The 27,394-nt window shown below is 43.8% G+C and overlaps 1 protein-coding gene across 7 annotated transcripts in view; it reads left to right on the top strand.

The window, feature by feature from the left end:
• Window positions 1-2,943: 2,943 nt before the first annotated feature.
• Window positions 2,944-27,394, top strand: part of GBF1 (golgi brefeldin A resistant guanine nucleotide exchange factor 1) — a 137,461-nt gene continuing 113,010 nt past the window's right edge. For 2 of the 7 annotated variants that reach the window (XM_007963953.3, XM_007963955.3), the window contains exons 1-3: window positions 2,966-3,264; window positions 17,046-17,151; window positions 18,195-18,261. In XM_007963953.3, the coding sequence (XP_007962144.3) occupies window positions 17,056-17,151; window positions 18,195-18,261 (163 nt within the window). In that variant the 5' untranslated portion in view covers window positions 2,966-3,264; window positions 17,046-17,055. Of the gene's footprint in view, window positions 3,265-7,507; window positions 7,647-17,045; window positions 17,152-18,194; window positions 18,262-27,394 lie in introns of those variants that run through there. The other 5 variants (XM_007963956.3, XM_007963957.3, XM_073019297.1 and 2 more) reach the window with 4 other exon arrangements.

Below are 27,394 nucleotides of genomic sequence, written 5' to 3' on the forward strand. Positions count from 1 at the left end.
GCAGGGTTTGGAATGAGACAAACCAAAGTAGTATTCCAACGCCGCCACGAACTGCACCATCACTGAGTGAACTTGGACAAATAACTATCATTTCCGTCCCCACACAAAACAATTAAGAGGAGGTTCCTGCTGGATCTCAGGGCTTGGGCTGGGCACTCCAAAGGCATGGACCGATTGCCTTTCAGTCTGTACCCTTGTCTTGCTTGGGCTGTGCTCTCCCTCCTTCAGCAGGGCTGGTTTCCCGCTGGTGGTACCAGGTTAAGTACTGTGGGCAAGGTATAGCCTTGGTGCCTGCTGGTTAGGAATTTGCAAGGGACAGGACAGATGACCAAGTCACAGATGACCAAGACTCCTAGTAGACTGTGACTTCGGCTCTCCCTGACTTAGGCCTCAATTTCCAGGAAACAGGCTCCTTCTCTTCTTTCAGTTAGGCTGTGTTGCTTGGATGCTCCTGAGACCCTCAGCCCAGTCACACAATATGCCCCTAAGGCAAATCTGAACAGTCATGTCTTTACTGTTCAGTGACTCCTATTGCCCTTAGGATAAAGGTGAAGCTCCCTAGTCTGGCATACAAGACCTTTTGGACCCTGTCTTCATCTCCAATTTCCTAGAAGTTTCCTGCACACCTTTGGCCCTTCCTGTGAAAGTAACTCATCTTTGTATTGTCAATTCCTACTCCTCCAATGTTCCACTCAGGCCTTGTTTTCTCTGGGAAGCCTTTTCTGAACTCTCAGGTTAGCCTCTTGCTCCCGTGACCGTCTGTGTATACCCTCTTTTACACCACCCACCATATTGAAGGGATCAGCTTATGTGTTGTCTGCTGTGAGAATAAAATTTAGGATGGTAAGGACCATGTCTATTATTCCCAGGTATAATGTAGAATCTCAATAAATATGTCACACTGAAATCTATGAGGAAGATGTTCTGCCTGGTAAGATGATGATTAGTGGTTAGGAGGGACTAGGGAATTGTCTTCTCTCTCCTCCCCATCTCTATTGCACAATCACATACTTTTAGAATGATGAATTTCTGGAGGTAGGTAGAAGTAGATATTGGCGAGCAGGAAGTTTTGGCCCACTTAGAGGATTTTCCAATTGGCTTTCCAGGACTTCTCAATCTGAGACAGGCCCAGGACACCAACTCTCAGTTTTCAAATGAAGAAGAAAATGGCTCTGAGGTAATGTGGAAAGAAGTGCTATGATGGTATATCCTCTTTCCCTGACTCTCTTTAGGTGATAGAGGCTAAATCCTCAGCTGGACCCACTGACCAGAAGCCCAATATGCAGGTGTAGGGAGTTATTAAGGGGTTCTTCAGGTCTGATGTCTGATGGGTGTTTTACCCTACAGCATCGTGGCCAGGCATGGTGGCTCATGCCTGTAATCTCAACACTTTGGGAGGCCAAGGCGGGCGGATCATCTGAGGTCAGGAGTTCGAGACCAGCCTGTCCAACATGGTGAAACCCGTCTCTACTAAAAATACAAAAATTAGCTGGGCGTGATGGCAGATGCCTGTACTTCCAGCTACTTGGGAGTCTGAGGCAGGAGAATCAGTTGAACCCAGAAGGTGGAGGTTGCAGTGAGCCAAGATCATACCACTGCACTCCATCCTGGATGACAGAGCAAGACTCTGTCTCAAAACAAACAAACAAAAAACAAACAAACAAAAACTAGAGCATCGTAGCACATGGATGGTCTTTGGATGTCTGGTTTTGAGACTACATTCCTATGTGGTTAGTTATGGAGCTTCCCTGGACTTGGGTCATCCATAATTGGGAGGAAGTATGGAGATAATTTTTTTTTTTTTTTTTCACTGCTTCCCAGCAGCTTCTCCAGGTCTGCAGGGACACTGGGGCTCTAGTGTCCCAAATAGGCTGGAAATTTCATGATTCAGTCTGCTAGAGAAAACCCATCCTCTTGTCCTCTTCCCACATATTCCCACTTTCAGGTAATACGGGTAATTCTAAATAGCTTAGTGACCTCTATCATCTCTTGCAAGGGGAGGAGGCAGCTGGGAGCAAGACAGTGAAAACAGGTGGGCATCCAACCCTCAGGCCCCTTAGCGTTTCTAAGGCAAACAAGACTTCTGTTTCCTATCACTGATGAGGTGGGCTAAGCTGTGTATTTAGCCTGGTGGATAAGGCCTGTCCAAGGCTTGGTATGAAAGGCAGACCAGGAGTCAAAGCCCGATACACTAAGGCATAAGAGGTGACAAAAGGCGATGAAAAGAGTTGGCCTGGGGGTGAGGAGACCCAGGGGTTCGTCTCTCTGCTCTGCTATTTACTAGTTATGTGAACATGGGCCCAGCCTTCCACTCCGGGGCTGTTTCCTATAATGTAAAATGAAGAGACTTAAATTAGATATCCAGGGCTTCTGCTACGTCCCAATTTCTCTATCTCTGGATGTTGGGGATGGTGCAGAAGACGCTGAAACAGAGCTGGGACGTGACAGACACAAATGTGAGAAGCCACAACAGGGAAGGTGGACGAGAGGGCGAGGAGAGCAGGGTGTGGAATAAATCGCTGGACTTTAGAATGAAGGGCGCCCAGAGCTGCCTCGAAAAGGAGTGATTCCTCAAGGGGCATGGTCTTGGCCCAGATAACTTTGATAATACGTGGACAGGGGAGTAGGGATGCCCGCTCAAGTTCTCAAAACGGACCCCGCCCCTTTCCAGCCAATTGTAACCTTCCTCCCCATAATGCCCAGCAGCCACTGCCAAACCGCGCACTGCAACCGACCTCTACCTAACTCCACCTCTCTAGCCGCCCAGCACAGTTCCTCATTTTTTATTGGTTTTCTAAACTGTCACTCAGACAGTACTCGTATGCGTTCGTTGTCCCCTAACCTACCCTTTCTTTCCCTAGTAATCTCGCCTCTTGAGGCACTACCCGCCTCCTGAAGCCAATTTCCTTTATTCGATTGGATAGTCGGAATGCTACTTTTCATGGAGCAAAGCTATGATTGGCTTCATGCGGCAAGGCTCGCGCAGTTACCAGGCAGCGGGCTAGACTGAGGCTAGTTACCACGTCAGTGAGCTGACAGGGAAGGTAGCCGGCTCCGCTGCCCGTCCCGGCCGACTCATCCTGGCGGACTGTGCAGTCCCACCCTGACTTCGGCCATAATTTCCAGGAAACAGGCTCCTTCTCTTCTCCCATCTGCTACCAGAGCTGGGAGAGCTGCTCGGAGACGCCTCCAGGGTGCGGGCTGGACATGAGCAGCGGCTGCCGGTCCTGGGACTAGGCCCCGCCATTTTGGATCCGCTGACAGGTCAGCGAAGTCTCTTCCTAGAGTTCCGGTGTGGTGAAGGCCGCCCTGACTTCGCAATAGGGAATTAGGAGGAAGGGCCCTTAAATTGGGCGAGCCAGGGTGGGCTAAGGACGCAGCGAACAGGAATAAGACGAGGGAAGGGTTGTTGTGGGAGGGAACAGGAAGGTAGCAGGGGCAAAGGTCAGGCCCCTGCCGCAGGAGGGGCGATTTCTGCCCTCATTACTGATCCTTTGCAGGTGCCCAAATCTATTTTCCCAGGCTTGACCTAGTCTTTAGCTTCTCTTTTCCAGCGCTTTCTGCATCCTAAAGAGCCCAGTACTCAAAAGCTGAAAGGAAACCTAAGAAGCATTGTGTCTACTTTTATGGGTTTTCAGACTTTAGATATGAAAGCCTCTCTCTAGATTCTGTACAGCGTCTACTACTTTGTGACTGCCTCACTAATACAAAGGAACTGCTTCATTTATACTGAATGATGAACTAGTGCACCCTAGAATCAGGTTGTCACCAGACGGACGTGTGGAAGGCTTGAGGTTATAGCAGCACAGGGAACTGGGCTATGAGAAGGCTTTCCTCTTACAGGACAGCTCAACTGCCAGTCTGGATCTGTATATAAACACTATACCTATCTTCTGGGCCTATTTGTTCCTTTATACAATCTTTCACAGACATTCTTTTCTGGTGTATGTTTTTGTTGACATTTCTCTCCCAGATCTTCTCTTCACCAAGGAGATGAGGCTTAATCATAAAGAAACCACTCTGTTATGACATATTTGACTGAGAGCAGAGAGATGTTTGAGTACTGGCAAAGTTTGGTATTGTTGGCCTATTATTTTTAGTGGGCAAAAAGAGTCATGAGAGATTTTCAGCCAGTTGTAGGGTCAGAGCCCCAGAGTGAGTGATGGAACATAACCCTAGAGAGTGTAGTTTATGGCACTGTGATGACCTTTGATAAACTGCTGTGTTGTAAAGCTGTAAAAGTCCACTAAGGGTAAAGAATGCTTTTAGAAATAAGGAATAGTGTAGATGGTGTTTTTTAATGCACAATGTGGAAACTTGTATGCCTTTAATTCAGGTATACAAGGCACTCTAGGCCCTGTGGAGGATACAAATGGAAGGGTCTGCTTTGGGATTGCTCAGTTAATGCACTTCTTAAAAGTAGTAGCGTATATGTGCAGTGACCTAGCTAGAACAAGTAGTAGGTTAAGGGCAGGATCAACCTAATGCCTTTTGGTATGTAGTGGACACTCAATAAATGTTATCTCTATCTGGGATTAGTTTCAATATGTGATCAGGACTTGTGGCCTGCTTTTGGTCCTGGCAGTCAGGAACACTTTGCACTTTTGCATGATGAGGTAGTAACAAGGAGGATCAAAACGTCATAGTGTTAGAAGAGAAAACTATTTAGGATCTTGGAATGACTCAACTCAGTTTTTCCTACCTTTGTCCTTATTAAATTGAAATTTCATAATTTCCCTTTACCCTTCCTATCTTTGTCCTTATGAAATTGAAATTTTTGTATGTGTTGGGAGAAGGGGGATGGCATTATTTATGCTTCACGTGTGTTGATTTAGAATTAGTGGGATGGAAATGGTACAGGAAACTATTTGCATTTTAACTTGCTGATCTAAGTGTAGAATTCCTCCCCTCTCCCCGCCCCCAAAAAAGTAGTTGAACGCAGCAAATGAAATGACATAGCTCAGGGGGTACCCAGGTTTGATGATCCTGCCTTGCTCACTTGGGCCATTGCCCTGTTGAGTTGATATGCTTTGCATAACAGGCAATCTAGTCTCTAGGTAGGCAGTGTGATCAATCCAGGATCCAGTCATCCCCAGCTGAGCCTGAGGGTGACTGTAGAGGCATCAAAACGTTTTCTCTTTCTCTCTCTCTCTCTTTTTTTAATCCTAAATGTCGTTTCTAGATAGGAATAATTTTCTAGATAGGAATAATTCCCACTCCTACCCACAAATCAGAATATTCATCCTTCAAATACAAGTTCTAAACTTGTATTTGAGCTTGTTTTTAATGGTGTTTATAGATAGTGTGTTCCAGTCTTGACAGTGATGCTCATTGGCACAGTGGGAACTCAGGTTATAGACATATCTCCTCAGTAGCCGGGCACCAATCCCAGTTTCAGCTCAGAGTTCTCAAAGTTCCACTACTATTTTATTTCCTTGTGTTCCAGAAGTCAGGATGACTGCCACTTTTACATAATAACCTTATTGATAGGGTACTTAGACTGGCTACTGTGGGCAGCTAGAGAGGAAGAAGACACAGCTCTTGCTTTTGAGGAGACTCTATTTATAGAGTACTCACTGCAAGGATCACCCTAATCTTTGTATGACACTTCTCATTGGTTGATCACACTCTATATCCCTGTGGCTCTGTGTGATTGATTAGAATGATTCTGTTGTTGGGTTAATGGTGGCATTGAATTTAAGGGTGTATGTTTTTGTTGACATTTTATCCTCAGGCTGGAAGAGCTATGTAAATATAATGGGCTACTGTTTAGCTGTTACTCTTTTTTTTAATATTTCAGTATGTTCAACTGCAGTTGTTTAACTAAATGAAAATATAATAAAGCAATGTGCTGATTTGGAACCCCAGTAATAATAGAAGTGATCATAGAAGTGATTATTTGTTCTAGTAGTAGTGGAAATTATCATAGATGCAATAGTCATATGGAAGTATGATGGCAAAGTAATGGTTTGCCAGTCCTACAAACCAGGGGCTACAAGCTCACATGCCTAAATGCCAGGCAGGTAATGTAAATGAGTGAATTGAGTCCCATGGGAATGTATTAGGATTAGTGGGGACTCTGGTGTACTGGAGAACCCTTGCCTTTATTTTTTTTTTATCTTTCATTTTAATTTCTTTTTATTGAGACAGGGTCTTGCTCTGTCACCCTGGCTGGAGTGCAGAGGAGCAATCACAGCTCACTGCAGCCTTGACCTCTGGGCTCAAGTGATCTTGCCACCTCAGCCTCCCAAGTAGCTGGGACTACAGATGTGTGCCATCATGCCCAGCTAATTTTTTAATATTTTGTAGAGACAAGGTCTCACAATGTTGCTCAGGCTGGTTTCAAACTCCTAGACTCAAGCAATCCTACCACCTTGGCCTCCCAAAGTGCTGGGATTATAGGAATGAACCACCATGCTCAACCCATTCCCTTATTTAAAAGAGCCAACTGTTCCTTTTTCAACAGATTGTTACTGTTTTAGAATGCGGGCACAGAATGACCACCCTATTTTTCAGGAGAAACTGGAAATTTAAATCATTGTGTTTTCTAATTGCTGGAAACTAGTTAAAAATATTTTTGTTTGTTTGTTTTTTTTCTTGAGACAGAGTCCCTCTCTGTCGCCCAGGCTGGAGTGCAGTGGCCGGATCTCGGCTCACTGCAAGCTCCGCCTCCCGGGTTCCTGCCGTTCTCCTGCCTCAGCCTCCCGAGTAGCTGGGACTACAGGCGTCCGCCACCTCGCCCGGCTAGTTTTTTTGTATTTTTGTAGTAGAGACGGGGTTTCACCGTGTTAGCCAGGATAGTCTCATCTCCTGACCTCGTGATCCGCCCATCTCGGCCTCCCAAAGTGCTGGGATTACAGGCTTGAGCCACCACGCCCAGCCTTAAAAATATTTTTAAGCCTTTTTCAGGCCAAACAAAATATGTCTGTGGACTGGATTCTGCCCAATGGCTACTGGATGATGACCCTCAATAAACAAAATGGGCAGGCCTTATGAGACTTAATCACTGCAGTTCTCTGTGCATAATCACATAGACTTTTTCTTTGTCCTACTCTGCCAACTGTCACCTTTATACCTTGGGTGCCCTGAGTGGCTAAAAGATGGAGTGAGATAGAGAAACTTTGTTTCATTTTTCGTGTCTAAGCTGGCAGAAGGGACAGCTTTGGACATATTAGTAGCTTACCTTATAAATTATTCTTGAGATACTCTCAGAATCTCCACAGTGGGAGGAGATGGCATGCCAGAGCTGAGGTACACTGTTCACCTGATTATCAGGTCTGGGAGGATTTTCCAGTGATGCCTTGTCAGGGCACCAGCTTTTTTCCCAGTTTAACCTTCTTTTACTTCCACCCTTTGAGTAAATTTCTTGAGCTCAGTAAGTTGTTTCCTAGTTTAGTAACTGGTTATTCTCAGTAAAGCACATAACTATGGTGTGTTCCTAGGCCAGCTCTGGAAATGTTAAAAGATCTGCATCTGTAGTGTTTCTCTGGCTTTTTTTATTTTTTAGATGGAGTCTTGCTCTGTCGCCCAGGCTGGAGTGCAGTGGCGTGATATCGGCTCCCTGCAACCTCTGCCTCCCTGCAACCTCTGCCTCCCGGATTCAAGCAATTCTCCTGCCTTAGCCTCCTGAGTAGTTGGGACTACAGGTGTGTACCACCACACCCAGCTAATTTTTGTGTTTTTAGTAGAGATGGGGTTTCACCATATTGGCCAGGCTGGTCTTGAACTCTTGACCTTGTGATCCGCCCGCCTCGGCCTCCCAAAGTGCTGGGTTTACAGGCATGAGCCACCGCGCCCTGCCTTCTCTGGCTTTTAAACGGATTGAGTGAACATAAACCTTAGAAGGGCCTATTGCTGGTCCTTCAGCTCCCTACTACCATCTACCTTTTCAGAAGGTCTATCGGTTTTCTTGATTTGCGCAGCTCTGTATTAGACACAAAGGCATCATGAAAAAGAAAAACAAACTTACGTTTTTGCCTCTGGAGAATTTATTTGCTAGTTGGATAAGGATAATTTTTTTTGAGACAGAGTCTCTCTCTGCCACCCAAGCTGGAATGCAGTGATGTGAGATCTCGGCTCACTGCAACCTTTGCCTCTCAGGCTGAAGTGATCCTCCCATCTCAGCCTCCTGAGTAGCTGGGACTATAGGCGCTTGCCACCAAGCCTGCCTGATTTTTGTATTTTTTGTAGAGACAGGGTTTTACCATGTTGCCCAGAGTGCAGTGGTGTCATCATAGCTCATTGCAGCCTTGATTTTTTTGGGCTCAAGTGATCCTCCTGCTTTAGCCTCCCTAGTAGCTCGGACTACAGGCACGTACCACTATGTCCCACTACGTTTTATTTTTATTTTTTAAATTTATGTTGCCTAGGCTGGTCTCTGACTCCTAAGCTCAAGCATTCCTCCTGCTTTGGCCTCCTACAGTGCTGGGATTACTGATGAGAACTACTGCACCTGGCCAAGGACAATGTTTAAAAGTGATTAAGAGGCCAGGCGTGGTAGCTCATGCCTGTAATCCCAGCACTTTGGGAAGTCAAGGCAGGCAGATCACCTGAGGTCAGGAATTCAAGGCCAGCCTGGCCAACATTGTGAAACCCTGTTTTTACTAAAAATATAAAAATTAGCTAGGTGTGGTGGTGGGCGCCTGCAATCCCAGCTACTCGGGAGGCTGAGGCAGGAGAATCACTTGAACCCTGGAGGTGGAGGTTGCAGTGAGCCAAGATCGCGCCGCTGTACTCCAGCCTGGATGACAAGAGCAAAACTCCGTATCAAAACAAACAAACAAAAACCAAACAAAACAAAAAAACCATAAAAGCAATTAAAAAAAAAATTAAACACTAGTGTACTAAAAACAGCTATTTAGAGCCAAAGAAAATAAGACATATATGAATAATTGACAGTTATATTAAAAATTATATATTTCACAAAAATATGAATGTGCGAATAACACTTGAGGAGATGTCAGAAAGATAGATGTGAAGAAAGAAGCATTATGATTTAGCTGGTAGGTAAATGTGGGTTCTTTTTACCTATATGGAAGGTTTGTAACTTCTGGTAGAGAAGCAAATACAGAACACCAAAAAAAGGTTTGCCAGTGTGGCTCAGAGTCATTGTCTTCTACGAAGTCACTTTTCTCGTGAGGTGGATGTGTGCTGTACCACTCTTGAAGAGTCAGTCTTGATGTTAGTAATTCATTTGTTCATCCAGTATTTATTGATCATTTTTCTTACTATGTGTTAGGCTTTGGAGATAAAAAGGTAAATAAATCATGATCTTTCCCGCTGAGATAGAGCCTGATAGTCCCATGGTGGAGATACACTAAATAAATAATTATAAATTGGTATGAGATGTGTTTATTTTTATTTTCATTTATTTATTTGAGACAGAGTCTCACTCTGTCACCCAGGCTGGAGTGCAGTGGCACGGTCATAGCTCAGGGCAACCTGGAACTCGTCGGCTCAAGTGATCCTCCTGCCTTAGCCTCCCAAGTAGCTGGGACAACAGGTGTGCGCCACCACACCTGGCCAGTTTTTCTTTATGTTTTGTAGATGCAGAGTCTCGCCATGTTGCCTAGGCTGGTCTTGAACTTCTAGGCTCAACTGATGCTCCTGCCTTGGCCTCCCAAAGTGCTGGGATCACAGACATCAGCCACTGTGCCTGGCCAAGATATGTTTAAATAGAGATAGGTACAAAGTGCTGTGGGTGGCCGGGTGTGGTGGCTCATACCTGTAATCCCAGCACTTTGAGAGACTGAGGCAGGCAGATCACTTGAGGTCAGGAATTTGAGACCGGGAGTTTGAGACCAGCCTGGCCAACATGGCCCAACTCTACTGAAAATACTAAAAAAGTGGAAAAAAGGGCTTGGCTTAGTGGCTTACGCCTGTAATCCCAGCACTTTGGGAGGCCGAGGCAGGCAGATCACCTGAGGCTGGGAGTTTGAGACCAGCCTGACTAACATGGAGAAACCTCGTCTCTACTAAAAATATAAAATCGGCCGGGCATAGTGGTGCATGAATGTAATCCCAGCTACTCAGGAGGTTGAGGCAGGAGAATCGCTTGAACCTGGGAGGCAGAGGTTACAGTGAGCTGAGACTGTGCCATTGGACTCCAGCCTGGGCAACAGGGGGGAAACGCTGTCTTAAAAAAAAACAAAACAAAACAAAAAAAAGTGGAAAATAAATAAATAAATAAATAAGTGGTTGAAAGCTTGTTCTTAGAACCACTGTGATATTCTGACTCCCTCATTGACTTTTGGATGGAATGAGTAAGGGTTTATCAGGTGGACAAGAGGGAGAAAAAACATTCAGAATAGAAAGGGAACTTCATATGCAAAGGCAAAGAGGCAGCAAAGACCATGACTTTAAAAAGTAGGAATGACGGGGCACGGTGGCTCACACCTATAATCCCAGCATTTTGGGAGTCTGAGGCAGGCAGATTGCTTTGAGCTCTGGAATTTGAGACCAGCCTGGGCAACATGGCAAAATGTTGTCTCTACAAAAAATACAAAAAAATTAGCCAGGCTTGGTAGCTTGTGCCTGTACTTCTAGCTACTTGGGAGGCTGAGGTAGGAGGATCACTTGAGCCTGGGAAGCAGATGTTGCAGTGAGCCAAGATTGTACCACTGCACTCCAGCCTGGGTGACAGAATGAGACCCTGCCTCAAAAAAAAAAAAAAAAACCCAAAAAACAGAAGAACTTTTTAGGGTCTTTTATTTTATTTTATTTTATTATTTTTTGAGCTGGTGTCTTGCTCTGCTGCCCAGGCTGTAGTGGTGCAATCTTGGCTTACTCCACTTCCTGGATTCAAGCAATCCTCCCGCCTCAGCCTCCTGAATAGCTGGGATTACAGGCCCCTGCCATCATGCCCAGCTAATTTTTGTATTTTTAGTAGAGTGGGGATTTCACCATGCTATCCAGGCTGGTCTCAAACTCCTGACCTCAGTTGATCTGCCCGCCTTAGCCTCCCAAAGTGCTGGGATTACAGGCATGAGCCACTTCCCCCAGCCGAGGGTCTATTTTATACAAAGAATATGTGTAGCATATATGGGGCACCAGTGGCTGCCACCCAGCTTGAAAAACAACATTACCAAAACTGAGGCTGCATGTATGCCCTTCCCTGTTAGTTCCCCGACACTCCCTGCCCCTTGCCACTATTCTCAGTTTTTTTTGTGAGCTTCTCTGGGGTATAGTCCTAGAAGTGGAATTGCTGAAATACAGGATATGAAGTGCTTTAGCTCTGTAAGATAATGCCGAATTGTTATACAAATTCATATTAATTTAGATACATAACAGCCATTTGGTCTGCATTTTTTTACCAACTTAAAAATAATTTTTTTTTTTTTTGAGACAGGGTCTTACTCTGTTGCCCAGGCTGGAGTACAGTGGTGTGATCATGGCTCACTGCAGCCTTGACCTCCTAGGCTCAAGTGATCACTTCAGCCTCGCAAGTAGCTGGGACTACAGGCACATGCCACCATGCCCTACTAATTTTTAAATTTTTTGTAGAGATGGAGTTTTGCCATGTTGCCCAGGCTGTTCTCAAACTCCTGGGCTCAAGTGATTCTCCTGCATCGGCCTCCTGAAATGCTGGATTACAGGCGTGAGCACCTGGCCTTTTAAGTATTATCAGACTTAAAGTGTTTTGCTATTTCAGGAATATAAAGTGGTATATCATTATAATCTTATTTTGTAGTTTTCCTGATTATTAATGAAGCTAATAATCTTTTCATGTATTTATTTGCTGTTTATGTTTCCTATTCTATGAAACGCCTATGCATGTCTGTTACCAATTTTGGGGAGGGGTTATAGGTCTAGTTCTTGTAGTTTTGCAGCAGTTATTGTATGCTCTGTATATTATTCCTTTATTAGTTATATGTGCTACAAATATTTTCTTCTGGTTTGTGCCTTATCTTTTCCCTCTTTTTTATGGTATCTTTTGAACAGACATTTTAAATTTTAACGTTGTTGAATTCACCGATTTTTTAAAGAGGTTTTACTTTTTGTTTCCTGTTTAGGTACTTCTCCCTTATGCTGAGTTTATTAAAATACTGTCCTGTAGCTAGGTGCTGTGGTGCACACCTGTTGTCTCAGCTATCCAGGAGGCTGACGTGGAAGGATTGCTTGAGCCTAGGAGTTTGAGTCCAGGTTCGGCAACGTAGCAAGACCCTATCTCTAAAAAAAAAAAAAATCAAAAAGAAAATATTCTCATATATTAGCTTCTAAGATATTTCAAGTTTTGCTTTTCATATTTAAATAACCTGAGATATATTTTTGGTATTCCATTAAATAAGAATCCAATTTATTGTTTCTTTTTCTCCTGCTTTTGTTTGGATATAGACAGAGTTGCCAAGTGATACAGTGACTCCTCTTTGGATCCTGTTGAGGTAACTGGGATGCCACAGAGCACTAGGGGAATGTTCTAGACCCAGCTTTAAATGGACAGTGCTTTCAAGGGTACATGTTACTCAGAGTCTCTGGACCAGTGGCTTATCTGGCTAAGGGTATTAGTTGGTATTTATTTAGTTGTTCCCTCTCTTATTTATGTTTTTCTATTAATTTTTCATTTGCGTGGGTACATAATGGATGTATTTCTCTTGTTATCTCTGACACAAGATAAATCTTAAGTTTGTTTCTACTATACTTTTATGAGGTTTCTGCAGGCCTTTATGACCTTGTGACAAGGGATTTCTCGGCTATTGGCTACCAGACAGCAAGTGGTTCATCAGTTTCCCATCTGAAGCTGAAGGGCACAACTGTTTGGAGATTCCCTGAGTGAGGAGACATACACTCAGAGACCTAGAAGGAGATTAGGCAGCTCAGCATAATACTTGAAAATAATTCCTTTTCATTCCCTAGATGTTTCTTTTTTTTATGAGACAGAGTCTCACTCTGTTGCCCAGGCTGGAATGCAGTGGTGTGATCTCGGCTCACTGCAACCTCTGCCTCCTGGGTTCAAGTGATTCTCCTGCCTCAGCCTCCCAAGCAACTGGGATTACAGGTGCGTGTCACCATACCTGGCTAATTTTTGTATTTTCAGTTGAGGCAGGGTTTCACCATGTTGGCCAGGCAGGTCTTGAACTCCCAACCTCAGGTGATCTGCCCACCTCAGCCTCCCAAAGTGCTGGGATTATAGGCGTGAGCCACTGCGCCCAGCCCTGGATGTTTCTTTTTTACAATGATTTTTTGCTTAGACCTTTGCTATCTTAGAAAGTGGTTAGTTCTTTCCTAAAGAGCTTATTCATTTTTAGTAAATCCGTTGATTAAAATTTAACAGTAGTTAATAGGTAATATATGTTTGTGACACAAAATTCAAAAGGTAAAAAAGAATATACAGAGAAAAGTTAGTCTTCCTTTCACTCCTCCACCACTCAGTTCCCTAGTCATCTGTTTTCTTTCCCTGGAGGCAGCAACCTCTTAGCAGTTTCTTACAAGTCCTTCCAGAGACCTAGAGCATATTCATCTTGCCTACATGATTTAAGGAAGGGGAAATACCAGGAGAGATTTAATATTTTCTCTTCTGATTCTTTAAATCATTTTTGAATTTATCTTTCCTTTATTTTTAAGTTCTCCTCCTCCTCCTCCTCATAAGAGAGGATGGTTGTACATTCATATCATTGAACCTTCTCAGAAGAGAACATTGTTGTGTTCCTAGAGCATGTGGAAAGCAGATAGTCTTCTGAGACTAACCTAGTTCTTTAAATTGTCATTAATATAAATCTTGTGTTGGATTCCCTTGTGGACTGGGGACGTGTTGTGGGCATGGACACATTATTATTATTATTATTTTATTTTATTTATTTATTTTTTTGAGACGGAGTCTCACTCTGTTGCCCAGGCTGGAGTGCAGTGGCGCAATCTCAGCTCACCGCAAACTCTGCCTCCCGGGTTCACGCCATTCTCCTGCCTCAGCCTCCTGAGTAGCTGGGACTACAGGCGCCCCCCACCATGCCCGGTTAATTTTTTTGTATTTTTAGTAGAGATGGGGTTTCACTGTGTTAGTCAAGATGGTCTCGATCTTCTGACCTTGTTATCCACCCACCTCAGCCTCACAAAGTGCTGGGATTACAGGCGTGAGCCACCGCGTCTGGCCTATTATTATTTTTTTAAGACAGAGTCTCGCTCTGTTGCCCAGGCTGGAGTGCAGTGGCACAAACGCACTCTCGATCTACTGCAGCCTCGATCTGCCGGCCTCAAGCAATCCTCCCACCTCAGCCTCCCTACCAGCTGGGACTACTGGTGTGCACCACCACACATGGCTAATTTTTGTATTTTTTGTAGAGACAGGGTTCGCCATGTTGCCGAGGCTGGTCCCGAACTCCTGGGCCCAAACAATCTGCCCACCTCAGCCTTCCACAGTGTTGGGGTTTAAAGGTGTGAGCTACTGCGCCTGGCCCCTGGACAAAATTTGTACCAGTTTCTTTTTTCTTTATCATGGTGGTTTTCATGCTTTTCACTTTCTGGGGGGCTTCATGTTACGCAAAATATGCAGATTGAGCTACTTGCTGAGTACATTTCTTTCTCTATATCTCTGGCTGTGTCTCAGTTTTCATATCTATTGCACTAAACTGTATAAATGCCTCAAGGGCAGAAATTGTATACTTCTTATCATTATTAATGTTTAATTATATTGATAGTACGGTAATACTTTCTTTTTGTAAAAAAAGAGAAAGTATTTTTTTTCTTTTTTTGAGATGGAGTCTGGCTCCGTTGCCCAGGCTGGAGTACAGTGGTGTAATCTCAGCTCGCTTTAACCTCTGCCTCCCAGGTTCAAGCAATTCTTCTGCCTCAGCCACCCGAGTAAACTGGGATTACAGGCGCTCTCCACCACGCCTGGCCAGTTTTTGTATTTTGAATGGAGATGGGTTTCACTGTGTTGACCAGGCTGGTCTGGAGCTCAGGTGATTTACCCGCCTTGGCACTCCTGAAGTGCTGGGATTACAGGTGCGAGCCACAGTGCCTGACCTTTTTGTAAACAATTGAAACATTACAGATCCATCCTGGGCAACAAAGTGAGACCCCCATCTCTACAAAAAATACAAAAATTAGTTGGGTGTGGTGGTGTGCGCCTGAAGTCCCTGCTACTGAGGAGGCTAAGGCAGGAGGATTGCTTGAACCCAGGAGTTCAGGTCTGCAGTGAGGCATGACAGTGCCACAGGACTCCAACCTGGGTGACAGAGTGAGACCCTGTCTCAAAAAAACCCCAAAAGACAAAAACATTACAAATAGGGCTCAAGTATCCTCTGATTGCACCCTGATTTCATAGCACCTTCTTTAGGGATAGTTATGGTTATAAGTTCGGGTATATTAGCACAGACCTTTTATTTTGTATTTACATATCATATTAATGCTTTCTTGCTGTAAGTTAGTATGAGTTTTCAGAACTTTTCAAAGGTCTTGTGACTGTCACTGTCCAGTTTTCTGGAACTGACTGGGCCAGTTGGATGTAGTCACTTATTTATATTTTATATTTATATTTATATTTATATATTTTTAGAGATAGTGTCTTGCTCTATGACCCAGGCTGGACTGCAGTTGCGGGATCATAGCTCTCTGCAGCCTCGAACTCCTGAGCTCAAGTGATCCTCCTGCCTCAGCCTCCTCAGTAACTAGGACTACAGGTGTATGCCACCATGTCTAGCTAATTTTTTACTTTTGTTTTTTTGGTAGAGACTGGGTCTCACTGTTTGCCCAGGCTGGTCTCAACTCCTGGGCTCAACTGATTCCCCTGCCTTGGATTCCCAAAGTGCTGGGATTGCATGTGTGAGCCACTTCACCTGGCCTGGATGCAGCCTTTAGGCTGATATTGCAATTGTGGTTCAAACCAACGCTATGCTTCCAACAACCTTTATTCTCTTCTTTAACTTGAATCTTCACTGTTGCTTTATTGAGTAGATAAAAAAGAACAAAGGGAAGGCTATGTATTTAGGAGAGAGCGAGAGAGAGTGTCTTGTTATTTTGCCCAGGCTGGTCTCAAATTCCTGTACTCAAGCAATCCTCCCGCCTCGTCCTCCCAAAGTGCTAGGATTATAGGCATGAGCCACCACGTTTGGCCAGAAATACTGTTTTTAACAAGCTGACATTATAGTTGTATCTGTGTACTTAAAGGCATCATAGAACTTTGGGAAAAATTGACTTTGAAGAATTTAACATGCTTCCTGAGGATTGTTGAGGTGCATTTGAAAAGTTTTCTGGATTGATTTGCTTTGAGTCGTATCTTTTTTTTTTTTTTTTTTTTTTTGAGACAGAGTCTTGCTCTGTCGCCAGGGCTGGAGTGCAGTGGCCTGGTCTCAGCTCACTGCAAGCTCCGCCTCCCAGGTTTACGCCATTCTCCTGCCTCAGCCTCCCGTGTAGCTGGGACTACAGGCGCCCGCCACCTCGCCCAGCTAGTTTTTTGTATTTTTTAGTAGAGACGGGGTTTCACCGTGTTAGCCAGGATGGTCTCGATCTCCTGACCTCGTGATCCACCCGTCTCGGCCTCCCAAAGTGCTGGGATTACAGGCTTGAGCCACTGCGCCCGGCCTGAGTCGTGTCTTGAACTACCTTGAACTTCTAAAGACCCCCTAGGAGAGCCAGATAGTTGGATTCATAACATAAGATGGACTTCATCTCATTTTAGTATTACAGATTTTTTTTTTTTGAAATGGAGTTTCACTCTGGTTGCCCAGGCTGGAGTGCAATGGTATGATCTTGGCTCATCACAACCTCTGCCTCCCGGGTTCAAGCAATTCTCCTACCTCAGCCTCCCGAGTAGCTGAGATTACAGGCATGCGTCACCATGCCTGGCTAATTTTTTGTGTTTTTAGTGGAGAGGGGGTTTCTCCATGTTGGTCAGGCTGACCTTGAACTCCTGACCTCAGGTGATCCACCTGCCTCGGCCTCCCAAAGTGTTGGGATTACAGGCCTGAGCCACCGCACCTGTCTAACAGATTTTATGAGTATAGAAAATGTTGGTACTGGCTAGGCGCCTGTACTGGCCCATGCCTTTTAAGCTTGGGTATGCTTTGGGTAACCAAATATTAACCAGACTATTATCCTAACTGTTTTGGTAGGTTTGCCAAGATGGTGGATAAGAATATTTACATCATTCAAGGGGAGATTAACATTGTGGTTGGGGCCATCAAACGAAATGCCCGATGGAGCACCCATACACCACTGGTAAGTAGGAAATGGATAAATAGCCTGGTCACCAAGTTGTTGTAGGGGATCTGTTGGCGTGGTTAAAAGAGTAATCAGATTCCTAGTAATGAGAGTAGTAGGAATTCAGAGTTGTTCTTGATATCTTGTTTTTTGTATCCCAACTAGCATCAGATATATAGGCTGTCTTTTTTTTCCTCTGGGACCCAAAAGATGACACCATTCTACTTCTAAATATTTTTGTAAACAGCTTAAGCTAGTCCTGTGCCTGGGACCTCTTTAGTGTGCCTAAAAGTGTCAGAAAGATTCCTTATTTTCTAATTCTTTAGGACTATAATTAGCTATCAAATTTATTTAAATCCGGGTAGTTACTGATACATAGAACATGACTTAGTGATGGTACTCCTTCTTGGGGGTTCAGCAAACTTCCATGTATAGAGTAGGCCATAACTTACCAATCAGATGAGTAAGAAACTTACCTGTTATACAGTTGGCTTTCTTTGTTATATATGTTTGAGGATTTTTTTTGTAGAATTGTGTAAAACAATTTTTGGCACAGTTGTAAAAACAAGTTTAGAAATTGCCATCTTGGGAGTTTATATGAACATAACTGGTAAGTGCATCTGGAAATTTCTCAAGTTCTTTCATAAAAATACATTGATTTAGAGGTGAGAATGGCATCAGGAGTATCTTTGAAATGAATATGTATGATGACATAATGGTTGAAATGAATATGTATGATGACATAATGGGTATGAAAAAGGAGAGAAGACAGAATAATACACATAGAAAGGACCTGGTAATCTGTAGTAGCTTGAGTGCTATGGTGATGATATAGATTAGCACTTAGGGATTCACTATTTTGGATAAGCCCAGAGTATCTCTACGAAATAAGAGATTAGGGAACAGAAAAATATGAACTATGGCTAATTTTCTTTTCCTCAGAAGGAAGACTTACAGGATTTTCTGATTGGATTCAGAGAAAGAGCCCTTGATCTGTCCTTTATTTTCCTTTTCCTCTTTTGGCCCAATAATGACTTACTTTTAATCTGTGTGTCCTACAGGATGAAGAACGGGATCCTCTGCTGCATAGTTTCAGTCATCTAAAGGAGGTTTTAAACAATATAACAGGTAAGTCTCCATATGTATGTGAATTACTAATTTTGGTAAAAAAATGTGTTTGATTTATTGAAAGGATGGACAAACTTTTTCTGTAAAGGACTTTGTAGTAAATAATTTAGCCTCTGTGGGCCATGCACAACTGCACAACTACTTAATTCTGCCTTTGTAACTCAAAAGCAGCCGTAGATAATACATAAATGAATGAGCAATATATTTTTTCTTTTTTGTTTATTTTATAGAGACAGGGTCTTGCTATGTTGCCCAGGCTGGTTTCAAATGCCTGAGCTCAAGCAATCCTCCTGTCTTGGCCTCTCAAAGTGTTGGGATTCCAGGCTTAAGCCACTGTGCCTGGCCTATATTTTCTTTTTTTCCTGAGGAAGAGCCTCACTCTATTGCCCAGGCTGGAGTGCAGTGTCGTTAACGCCTGGTTTAGAGCTCTTTGCTCTATATTGCTTCTGTACATGTGACTAGAGGATAATATACACATTAAATGCCTTATATTTGTGTGTGTGTGTTTATTTTGCATATATACATACACACACACACACACACACTGGCAGGGAAGGAGGAAAGTGTCAAAACCAAGGGGATGTAGATACAGGCTGAAAGGGAAAGCTTCAGAGCTATGTTCCTTTGTTGGCCATAAAGGGCTCCTGCAGTGTATAACCCTGGAGTGCTTTTTGCTAGTGACATATGTCAGACTGTAATTGGATGGTGTTTAGGCTTCTGCAAATTAAACAATAAATAAGAAAATTTCTTCTTTTCATTAGAAATATGGGAGAATATCTGGAGAAAAATTTTTTTTACTTTCCTAAACATGGGCTAAAGTTGAGACGGAGTCTCGCTCTGTTGCCCAGGCTGGAGTGCAGTGGCACAGTCTCGGCTCCCTGCAAGCTCTGCCTCCTGGGTTCACGCCATTCTCCTGCCTCAGCCTCCTGAGTAGCTGGGACTACAGGTGCCCGCCACCTCGCCTGGCTAATTTTATATATTTTTAGTAGAGATGGGGTTTCACCATGTTAGCCAGGATGGTCTCGATCTCCTGACCTCGTGATCCACCCGCCTCAGCCTCCTAAAGTGCTGGGATTACAGGCGTGAGCCACCGCACCTGGCCCTGTTTTTTTTTTTTTTTTTTTTGGAAACAGTGTGTCTCTCTGTTGCCCAGGCTGGAGTGCAGTGGTGTGATCTTGGCTCACTGCAACCTCCATCTCCTAGATTCAAGCGATTTTCATGCCGCAGCCTCCCAAGTATCTGGGATTACAGACATGCACCACCGCACCTGGCTGATTTTTGTGTTTTTACTAGAGATGGAGTTTCACCATGTTGGCCAGGCTGGTCTCAGACTCTTGACCTCAGATTATCCACTCGCCTTGGCATCCTAAGTGCTGGGAGTACAGACGTGAGCCACCGCGCCCAGCCCATATTTTCTTTTTGTGCAGTGGTGCCATCTCGGCTCACTGCAACTTCTGCCTCTTGGGTTCAAGCAAATCTTCTGCCTCAGCCTCCTAACTGGGATTATAGGCATGTGCCACCATGCCTGGCTAATTTTTGTATTTTTAGTAGAGATCATGTTTCACTGTGTTGACCAGGCTGGTCTCAAACCTCTGACCTCAAGTGATCCTCCCACCTTGGCCTCCCAACCATATTTTCTTCAAAGGAGCAAATTACACTCAATTGAAACAGCTTTGGAAATGTTAGCCAAGAAGGATCAAGTATAGAGGAGGCAATTGTTAACTAGTTAGCAGGGCAAATGCTGCTACTAGGTGGCATGTTCTTATTTTATGGCCTGTACTGACTGGTACTTGACTGCTTTAGAATGTTGGCTACTTGCACAGATTTTTAAAAAAAATTTTACAGATAAAGCTTACATATCCCAATTAGAAAGGAAATATAATGAATGGAGATTTATAGTTCTTTTTGTTTGGTTTTGAATTCAGAGTACTATCTTCTTTTTTTTTTTTTTTTTTTTTTTTTTTTTTTTTTTTTTTTTTTTGAGACAGAGTCTCGCTCTGTCGCCCAGGCTGGAGTGCAGTGGCCAGATCTCAGCTCACTGCAAGCTCCGCCTCCCGGGTTTACGCCATTCTCCTGCCTCAGCCTCCCGAGTAGCTGGGACTACAGGCGCCCGCCACCGCGCCCGGCTAGTTTTTTGTATTTTTTAGTAGAGACGGGGTTTCACCATGTTAGCCAGGATGGTCTCCATCTCCTGACCTCGTGATCCGCCCGTCTCGGCCTCCCAAAGTGCAGGGATTACAGGCTTGAGCCACCGCACCCGGCCCAGAGTACTATCTTCTTAAGAGATATTAAGAGGATCAAACAAGTTAATATAATTGGAAACACTTGATAAACATCTTATACACAGTGAAGGATTGTTGTTATAAGTGACTGGCAATACCCTAAAATGACTGAGATCACCCTGGAGTAGCCTTGTAGGCCTTTTGGGCACTCTGCAAACCTTGAGGAGCTGAGGTGGTGCTGCTATCCTGACAGAGCCACATTTCCTGCCTGCCATCAAATCCAGATCCCATGCTGCTTTTCTTCATGCTGACATGTCCCAAGATTTTACCTCAGAGACCATCCTGTGGTGAGTGATGCAGTCTAGGAATTGTAGACTATTTAAGAGCTATTGAAGTTGGGTCTGCCGCCTGATTTTCTTATGTCCTTGGGTTAGAAATCCAGCCAGATTATCTACTCTTGGAACTAGTAAAACCAGAGTGTGTTCAAGAGCCAGTTCTCTCATTGGTAGCAGGAACATCTCTGGGTGTTGCTAAGCTTTCCCCTAGAGTGAGAAGGAAGGTAGTAGTGTTTTCCGAGGCCAACAACTGTGGCATATATTGAAATGGTGCCTGCCAAAGTTGCTACATTGTTCTTGGTTTTTAGCATATTACCTGCCTGAGAAAATGACAGAGTAGACCTAAAATAGAGCATTTCATGGTCTTCCTATTGCTTCTGACCCCACACACAGTGCTGGCTCCCAGGAGCAGGTTTATGGGTCAGCTGTCCCTGTGGTCCTGGACTGTACAATCCATGACTAATTTCTTGTTTCTTTTACGGAAACAAACAGATTTTTCTGATTGGCAGTGTCAGGAGGACTGCTTTCCTGGAAGCTTATTAATGGTAGGAGGCTGGGAAAGGGTTTTGAACTTGGAGAGAAAACTGAAGGAAATGTGCTTGTGTTATATGACCAGTTAAGGTGTACCACTTAGATTGGAGGAGGGATAGCAGGAATTCTAGGACTTCTACCCAGTTTCTCATGAACCTGACTTGGATGTGGTTCTTTTTTGCAAAGGCTTTCTGTTTGCATTTTTCTAGGCTTTCTGCTGGCTTGATTGGTAAGACTATCACTGTTGGAAATGGGTGGTTCATTGGACATTGTCAGTAAACCAAAGTGATTTTTTTTCTTTGCTTGTAGAAAGAATCTTTAAAGTATAGGCCGGGCGCGGTGGCTCAAGCCTGTAATCCTAGCACTTTGGGAGGCCGAGATGGGTGGATCACGAGGTCAGGAGATCGAGACCATCCTGGCTAACGCGGTGAAACCCCGTCTCTACTAAAAAATACAAAAAACTAGCCAGGCAAGGTGGCGGGTGCCTGTAGTCCCAGCTACTCCGGAGGCTGAGGCAGGAGAATGGCGTAAACCTGGGAGGTGGAGCTTGCAGTGAGCTGAGATCTGGCCACTGCACTCTAGCCTAGGCGACAGAGCAAGACTCCGTCTCAAAAAAAAAAAAGTGTGTAAGCACTACCTACACTACTCTTCCAGGAATATCATCTGATTTTTGTGAAGGAAATAAGTCCTTTTCTCCAGTAAGGTTGGCTAAGTCCATACTAGTTATTCTTACAGATGTATGTCTTTGGACCACATTTACAGTCAGTAGTTGCCCAAACTGTATGATGACTACAAGGTCTATAGCATTTAGAGTAATAGGATATTCTAATAATACCAAATTTGGAAAGAGGATTGCTCTTGGAAGAAAAAGAGTGTCCAAGAGCAAAGTTTGCATACTGTTACTTTGGATAAAGCCTTAGCTTACCACCAGTGAGAGAGACTTTACTGCTCGCGCTCATTTGGTCTTGAAGTCCTCTCAGGACTCCTTTTAGATTATTCTGAAGGAGTTAAAACAGATGTGTGGTTACCAGAAGCTGGGAGGGGTATGGAGAGAGACTGCTAATGGCTACAGGGTTTCTTTTTGGGGTGATGAAAATGTTCTAGATTTAGATAGTAGTGATGGTTGCACAACTTTGTGAATATACAAGAAATCACTGAGTTGTATACTTGAAAAGGGTAATTTTATAGTATGTGAATCATATCTCAGTTTATAAAGGAGGAAAATGTAGGCTGCAGAAGTTGTGAATTTGCCAGTTTTTTCTCAGGTCTCAGAGCTGTGGAGGGAAGTCTCTGTAGTCACTGCTGTGCTTTGGACCCATTACCCAGCAAAGGCAGCATAAGGCTCTGTTCAGCTTCTGGCCCAGTTTGTCCTTTTATGTCTCTCTCATTAACTCAAGGAAGCACATGGCTTTTATATTTAAATTTATTCAAACTGTAATCTTTGACATTTGAGTTAGCTTTTAGTACAGTTTTGCATTTATAGTAATATATATTATGTATTTTCTCTATCCCCAAAGAATCCGTTTTAATCTTTTCCGGATGCAAATTTCAGGCTGTCTTGTTCCATCTCCCCTCTCTTGCTCTCTTTCCCCTCCCCCCACGGAGTGTGTTTGATCAGGTGTGGCAGGAATATCCACTGTCAAGCTGCGCCCTTTATATTAGTCAATATTATCCTTCTCCCCCCTCCCTGTCTGTCTGCCCCTTTGGGCTTTCCCAGTTGATTTATAATTTTGGAATTCTCATCGGAGTCTGTAATACAGTTTGTTCATTATTTAACCAAAACCTGTTTAATGAGCAGAGAGAGGCAATGTAAATGTTAGGCATGTTGCAGTGATGTACCTTTGTGCTTCTCAAAGCGGGTGGGTAGTTAACTCTGTGCTGCCTGCAGGACTGGGGTGTCCTGGCCTTAGGGGCAGAAGGGCCACTGCCTCTCTCTTACATCTGACCAAGGCCTGCCATGGGTTTAGATTCCAAAGACACATTCCCTTTTATCCTTCTAGGAATCTTTTCGGGCTCTTGCATGTGGGAGTTATCTCAGTCTCGCAGCTAGACCTTGTGGTAGGATCTGTGGCATGGGATGGGGCATGGAAGGGAAAGTGACATATCAGGATACTTGATATTGCTCTTAGTTTTAGATCTGACAAGATTAGACAGTTTATAGGAATGCTTGTAGCCCATATGGTCTGTGGTCTTTGATCTCTTTGTTCCCAGACTAGATAAATCCTTGCAAGCCTTAGTTCCCTTTATCCAGTATAGCTTTATGGAAAGGGCTATAGTCAGTTTTAAATTGTGGTGTTTGGTTGTGGTCGTTACCTCCAGATATAGTCCGTCTTTGTCCTTGGTCTTTAAACTTAGATCATTACAAAGAGATTCTTTTCCAGGAAATTTTTGGTTTAAAGCAGGAGAGGAACAGTCTAAAAGTATCACAACCAGGCTAGGTGCAGTGACTCACATCTGTAATCTAGCACTTTGGGTGGCCAAGACAGCAGGATTGCTTGAGGCCGGGAGTTCAAGACCAGCCTGGGCAACATACCAAGACTCCCCCCATCTCTACAAAAATAAAAATAAAAAAAATTAGTTGGGCATGGTGGCGCACAACTGTAGTTCCAGCTACTTAGGCTGAGGTGGGAGGATCACTTGAGCCCAGGAGTTCAAGGTTACAGTGAGCCATGATTGCACCACTGTACTCCAGCCTGAGTGACAGAGTAAGACCCTATTTCAGTGAGTGAATGAATGAATGAATAAATGAATGAAAGTAAGTACCACAACCAAAATCTTCTCTTATGGGATCATCTTTTAATGACTTACTTTAAAGCCTCCAGGGTCAGGGCTTGAGGAGGACTTCTTAGGGTGTGCATGTGTCTATGTGTGTATGGGGGTGTGTGGTGAGGAGTTTGCCTTTAGAGATTTAGTCCCAGGTCTTTTTAGCTCTGAGGACCTAATGTCCAGTTTTGGTTATCAGGACTGGGGGTTCTCAGTGTAGGACTAAGGTGGTCTTGAGGCCCGGTATAGGTACCTGTATTAACTGTAACATTGTTCTAGTTTCTTAGACCTTTTCTTTTGGGGATTCCCCAAGATTTGAATTCCTTCAGGGCCTAGCTTATTGAGTTGCTTCTAACCGATATTTATTGACTATGTGGTATTTTTCTTAGGTACTTAGGAAGTGGGTCTATAATGGTAAACAATCAGTCAGACTTCCTGCCCTCATAGCCACTGGTTTGACAGGACTAATGACTCTGGCTGATCATTCCAAAGCTAACGTTTTGTAGCCTCTACTTTATGTTGTATGGTGCCTGTCAGGCATAGAATGGATGACCGTGAATGAGAGCAATCTGCTGCCATCTTTTCTTATTCCTGCTCTTTCCTTAAGAAACAAGCCAAAGAAATAAGCAAAAACAATAGCTTGTAGCTTATTATTTGCTTGTTTGGCTTTCGCATGTAAAGCTGTTATGGCCAGAGTTTAGCTATTCCCAAAGACATTGGTGGGTTGCATAGCATAATTCTGGGGGATAGGATTTTTTTTTACAGAGCTTACTGGGACAGCAAGTTACGGTGTGCTTGAGTTTTAAGAGGGAGAAGCAGGTGCCAGGAGAAAGTGGATGTGTCAGGAGTTTATTTAAATATAGTTTATCCTGGACAAACACACCTGTAGGGTACTGTCTGTCTCCAGCTTTGTGAATTCAGAGTCTGAGCTAGGACGTTTGAGTCCATCTAACCTCCAGAGGTTTGCAGAGAACATTTAAACAGAGTCTGGAAGCCAACCTGGGAGGAATTATGACTTAACACCTGTCTGGCCTGGGTCTCTTAGCAGTAGCCACTTAGGTAGAAAAGAAACTGTTTGAGAATGCCTGATACCTCAAGTTTAATCTGTTTCATTTGGAAAATGGGGAGGTGTAGAGAAAAGAGATTTTAGCAGTCATTGTCAGGAAAAAGACTGAATAAGAGTATATTATATGGGCCAGGCATGGTGGCTCACACCTGTAATCCCAGCACTTTGGGAGGCTGAGGCAAGTGGATGACTTGAGGTCAGGAGTTCAAGACCAGCCTGGCCAACATGGTGAAACCCTGTCTCTACTAAAAATACAAAAATTAGCCAGGTGCAGTGGTGCACGCCGGTAGTCCCAGCTACTCAGGAGGCTGAAGCAGGAGAATTGCTTGAACCCAGGAGGTGGAGATTGCTGTGAGCTGAGATCATGCCATTGCACTCCAGCCTGGGTGGCAGATCAAGACTCCATCTCAACAACAACAACAACAACAAAAGCGAGTATATTATATGAAAAAAAATTGCTGGAGTCCTATTGATTAAATGCATACTTTTATTTTTTCCTACAGGGTCTATAGTTTAGGGAGTAAGTAATGTATCATTATTAATCAGCATGAGAAGAAAGTTGAATGAGTCATTAGCTTTTGTCCCACTTGGAATTGAGCTTGTGAATTGTTCAAAGCCTACATAGAAACTAAAAGAACCAAACGTGATAAAATTTGGCAGACAAATTTTGTGAAGGGCTGAGTGTTAGGAAAGGCAATGGGCACACTTAAAAGTATCCATTTCCTGTGCCCTGTTTTACTTTCTTGGTTTATAATAAAATATAAAACTGTAATTGAGTAATGCATTAGAATGTAACTTGAATTTGAGTCAGACTGACTTTGGCACCTTAGAATCTCAGTAACTTGAGTGGCCACAGACTTGTAGACATTTCGGCACAGTTAGAGTAAATAAAGGTACTGTGATTCTTTTTTTCCCCAGAGACTATTCATATTAATAGGGTGGCTCCAAGAGGCCTGTATTTTGATGACTTGACTTTGCCATTTCTTTTTACTGGGGCCTTCCCCAAATGATTTATGAATGCTCTTCACTTGACACTTCTAAACCAAGAAGTTCTTCTAAACATTTGTTTGTACTCAAGGTTGGAAAATGAAGATTCTTGAGAAGAAACAGCTCGGCATAGTCTGGCTTCTCATGGGTTCAGCTCTCTCTTTTTCTCTTCCTCATACCTGGGCACACTTAGCCATCAGAACTAGTTTGCTGGCTGGTGGGAGGGCACATTTTCTACTGCATGTATCAGAAAAGGAGTTGCAAAAAAAAGAGGAAAGAGCACTCTTTTTTTTTTTTTTTGAGACGGAGTCTCGCTCTGTCTCCCAGGCTGGAGTGCAGTGGTCGGATCTCCGCTCACTGCAAGCTCCGCCTCCTGGGTTTACGCCATTCTCCTGCCTCAGACTCCCGAGTAGCTGGGACTACAGGCGCCCGCCACCTCGCCCGGCTAGTTTTTTTTTTGTATTTTTTAGTAGAGACGGGATTTCACCGTGTTAGCCACGATGGTCTCGATCTCCTGACCTCGTGATCCGCCCGTCTCGGCCTCCCAAAGTGCTGGGATTACAGGCTTGAGCCACCGCGCCCGGCCAAGAGCACTCTTAATAGTGTAGCTCTCGAAAACAGAGAAACCTAATTTCTTTGTAGCAAAGGTTAGGGGGCAGTGTAACAGTGTGGTTTGTGGTGGGTATCAAAGTTGCTGGTGGTGGTATTGCCTTTGTCCTCTTTAGCACAGCTACCTCTTGAGGCCTGAAACTTCTGAGTATATACCCAACTTACCATGACAGCAGTCAGATGAGTAAAAAGAGAGAAAGCCAGCTGCTGTTTTTTTTCGAACAAGGAGGCAGGCAGAGTCCCTTCCTGCTTTTCCACCCATTCAAACTCAGGACAAGTGCCAGAAGGATTTCAGAAGAAGCCAAATGCTTGAAATTCAATGTGTTGTTTTGATCAGGAGAGATAGTGAAGAGTTTGTCTCAGCCTTGCCCCTCTCTGACTTCCTCTCTATGTTCATAGATACTTAGTTGATACCCCAGTTTCTGAAGTGATAGTAGATATGTTTATGGAAAGGGTGAGTACATTTGTCTTTTCTCTCCTGGCATCAGTTAGATGGCTATAGAGCAAATTTTGGAGATAAGATCATTTCAGCTCAGATCACTTCATTAAGAAAGGGTGATAGATGGAGAGCAATGACTACTTTAGGCTCTCAGTTTTACTCTAGGAAACCAGGAGATAAT

This window comes from Chlorocebus sabaeus, chromosome 9 (genome assembly GCF_047675955.1).
Source record: "Chlorocebus sabaeus isolate Y175 chromosome 9, mChlSab1.0.hap1, whole genome shotgun sequence".
NCBI classification, from domain to species: Eukaryota; Metazoa; Chordata; class Mammalia; order Primates; family Cercopithecidae; genus Chlorocebus; species Chlorocebus sabaeus.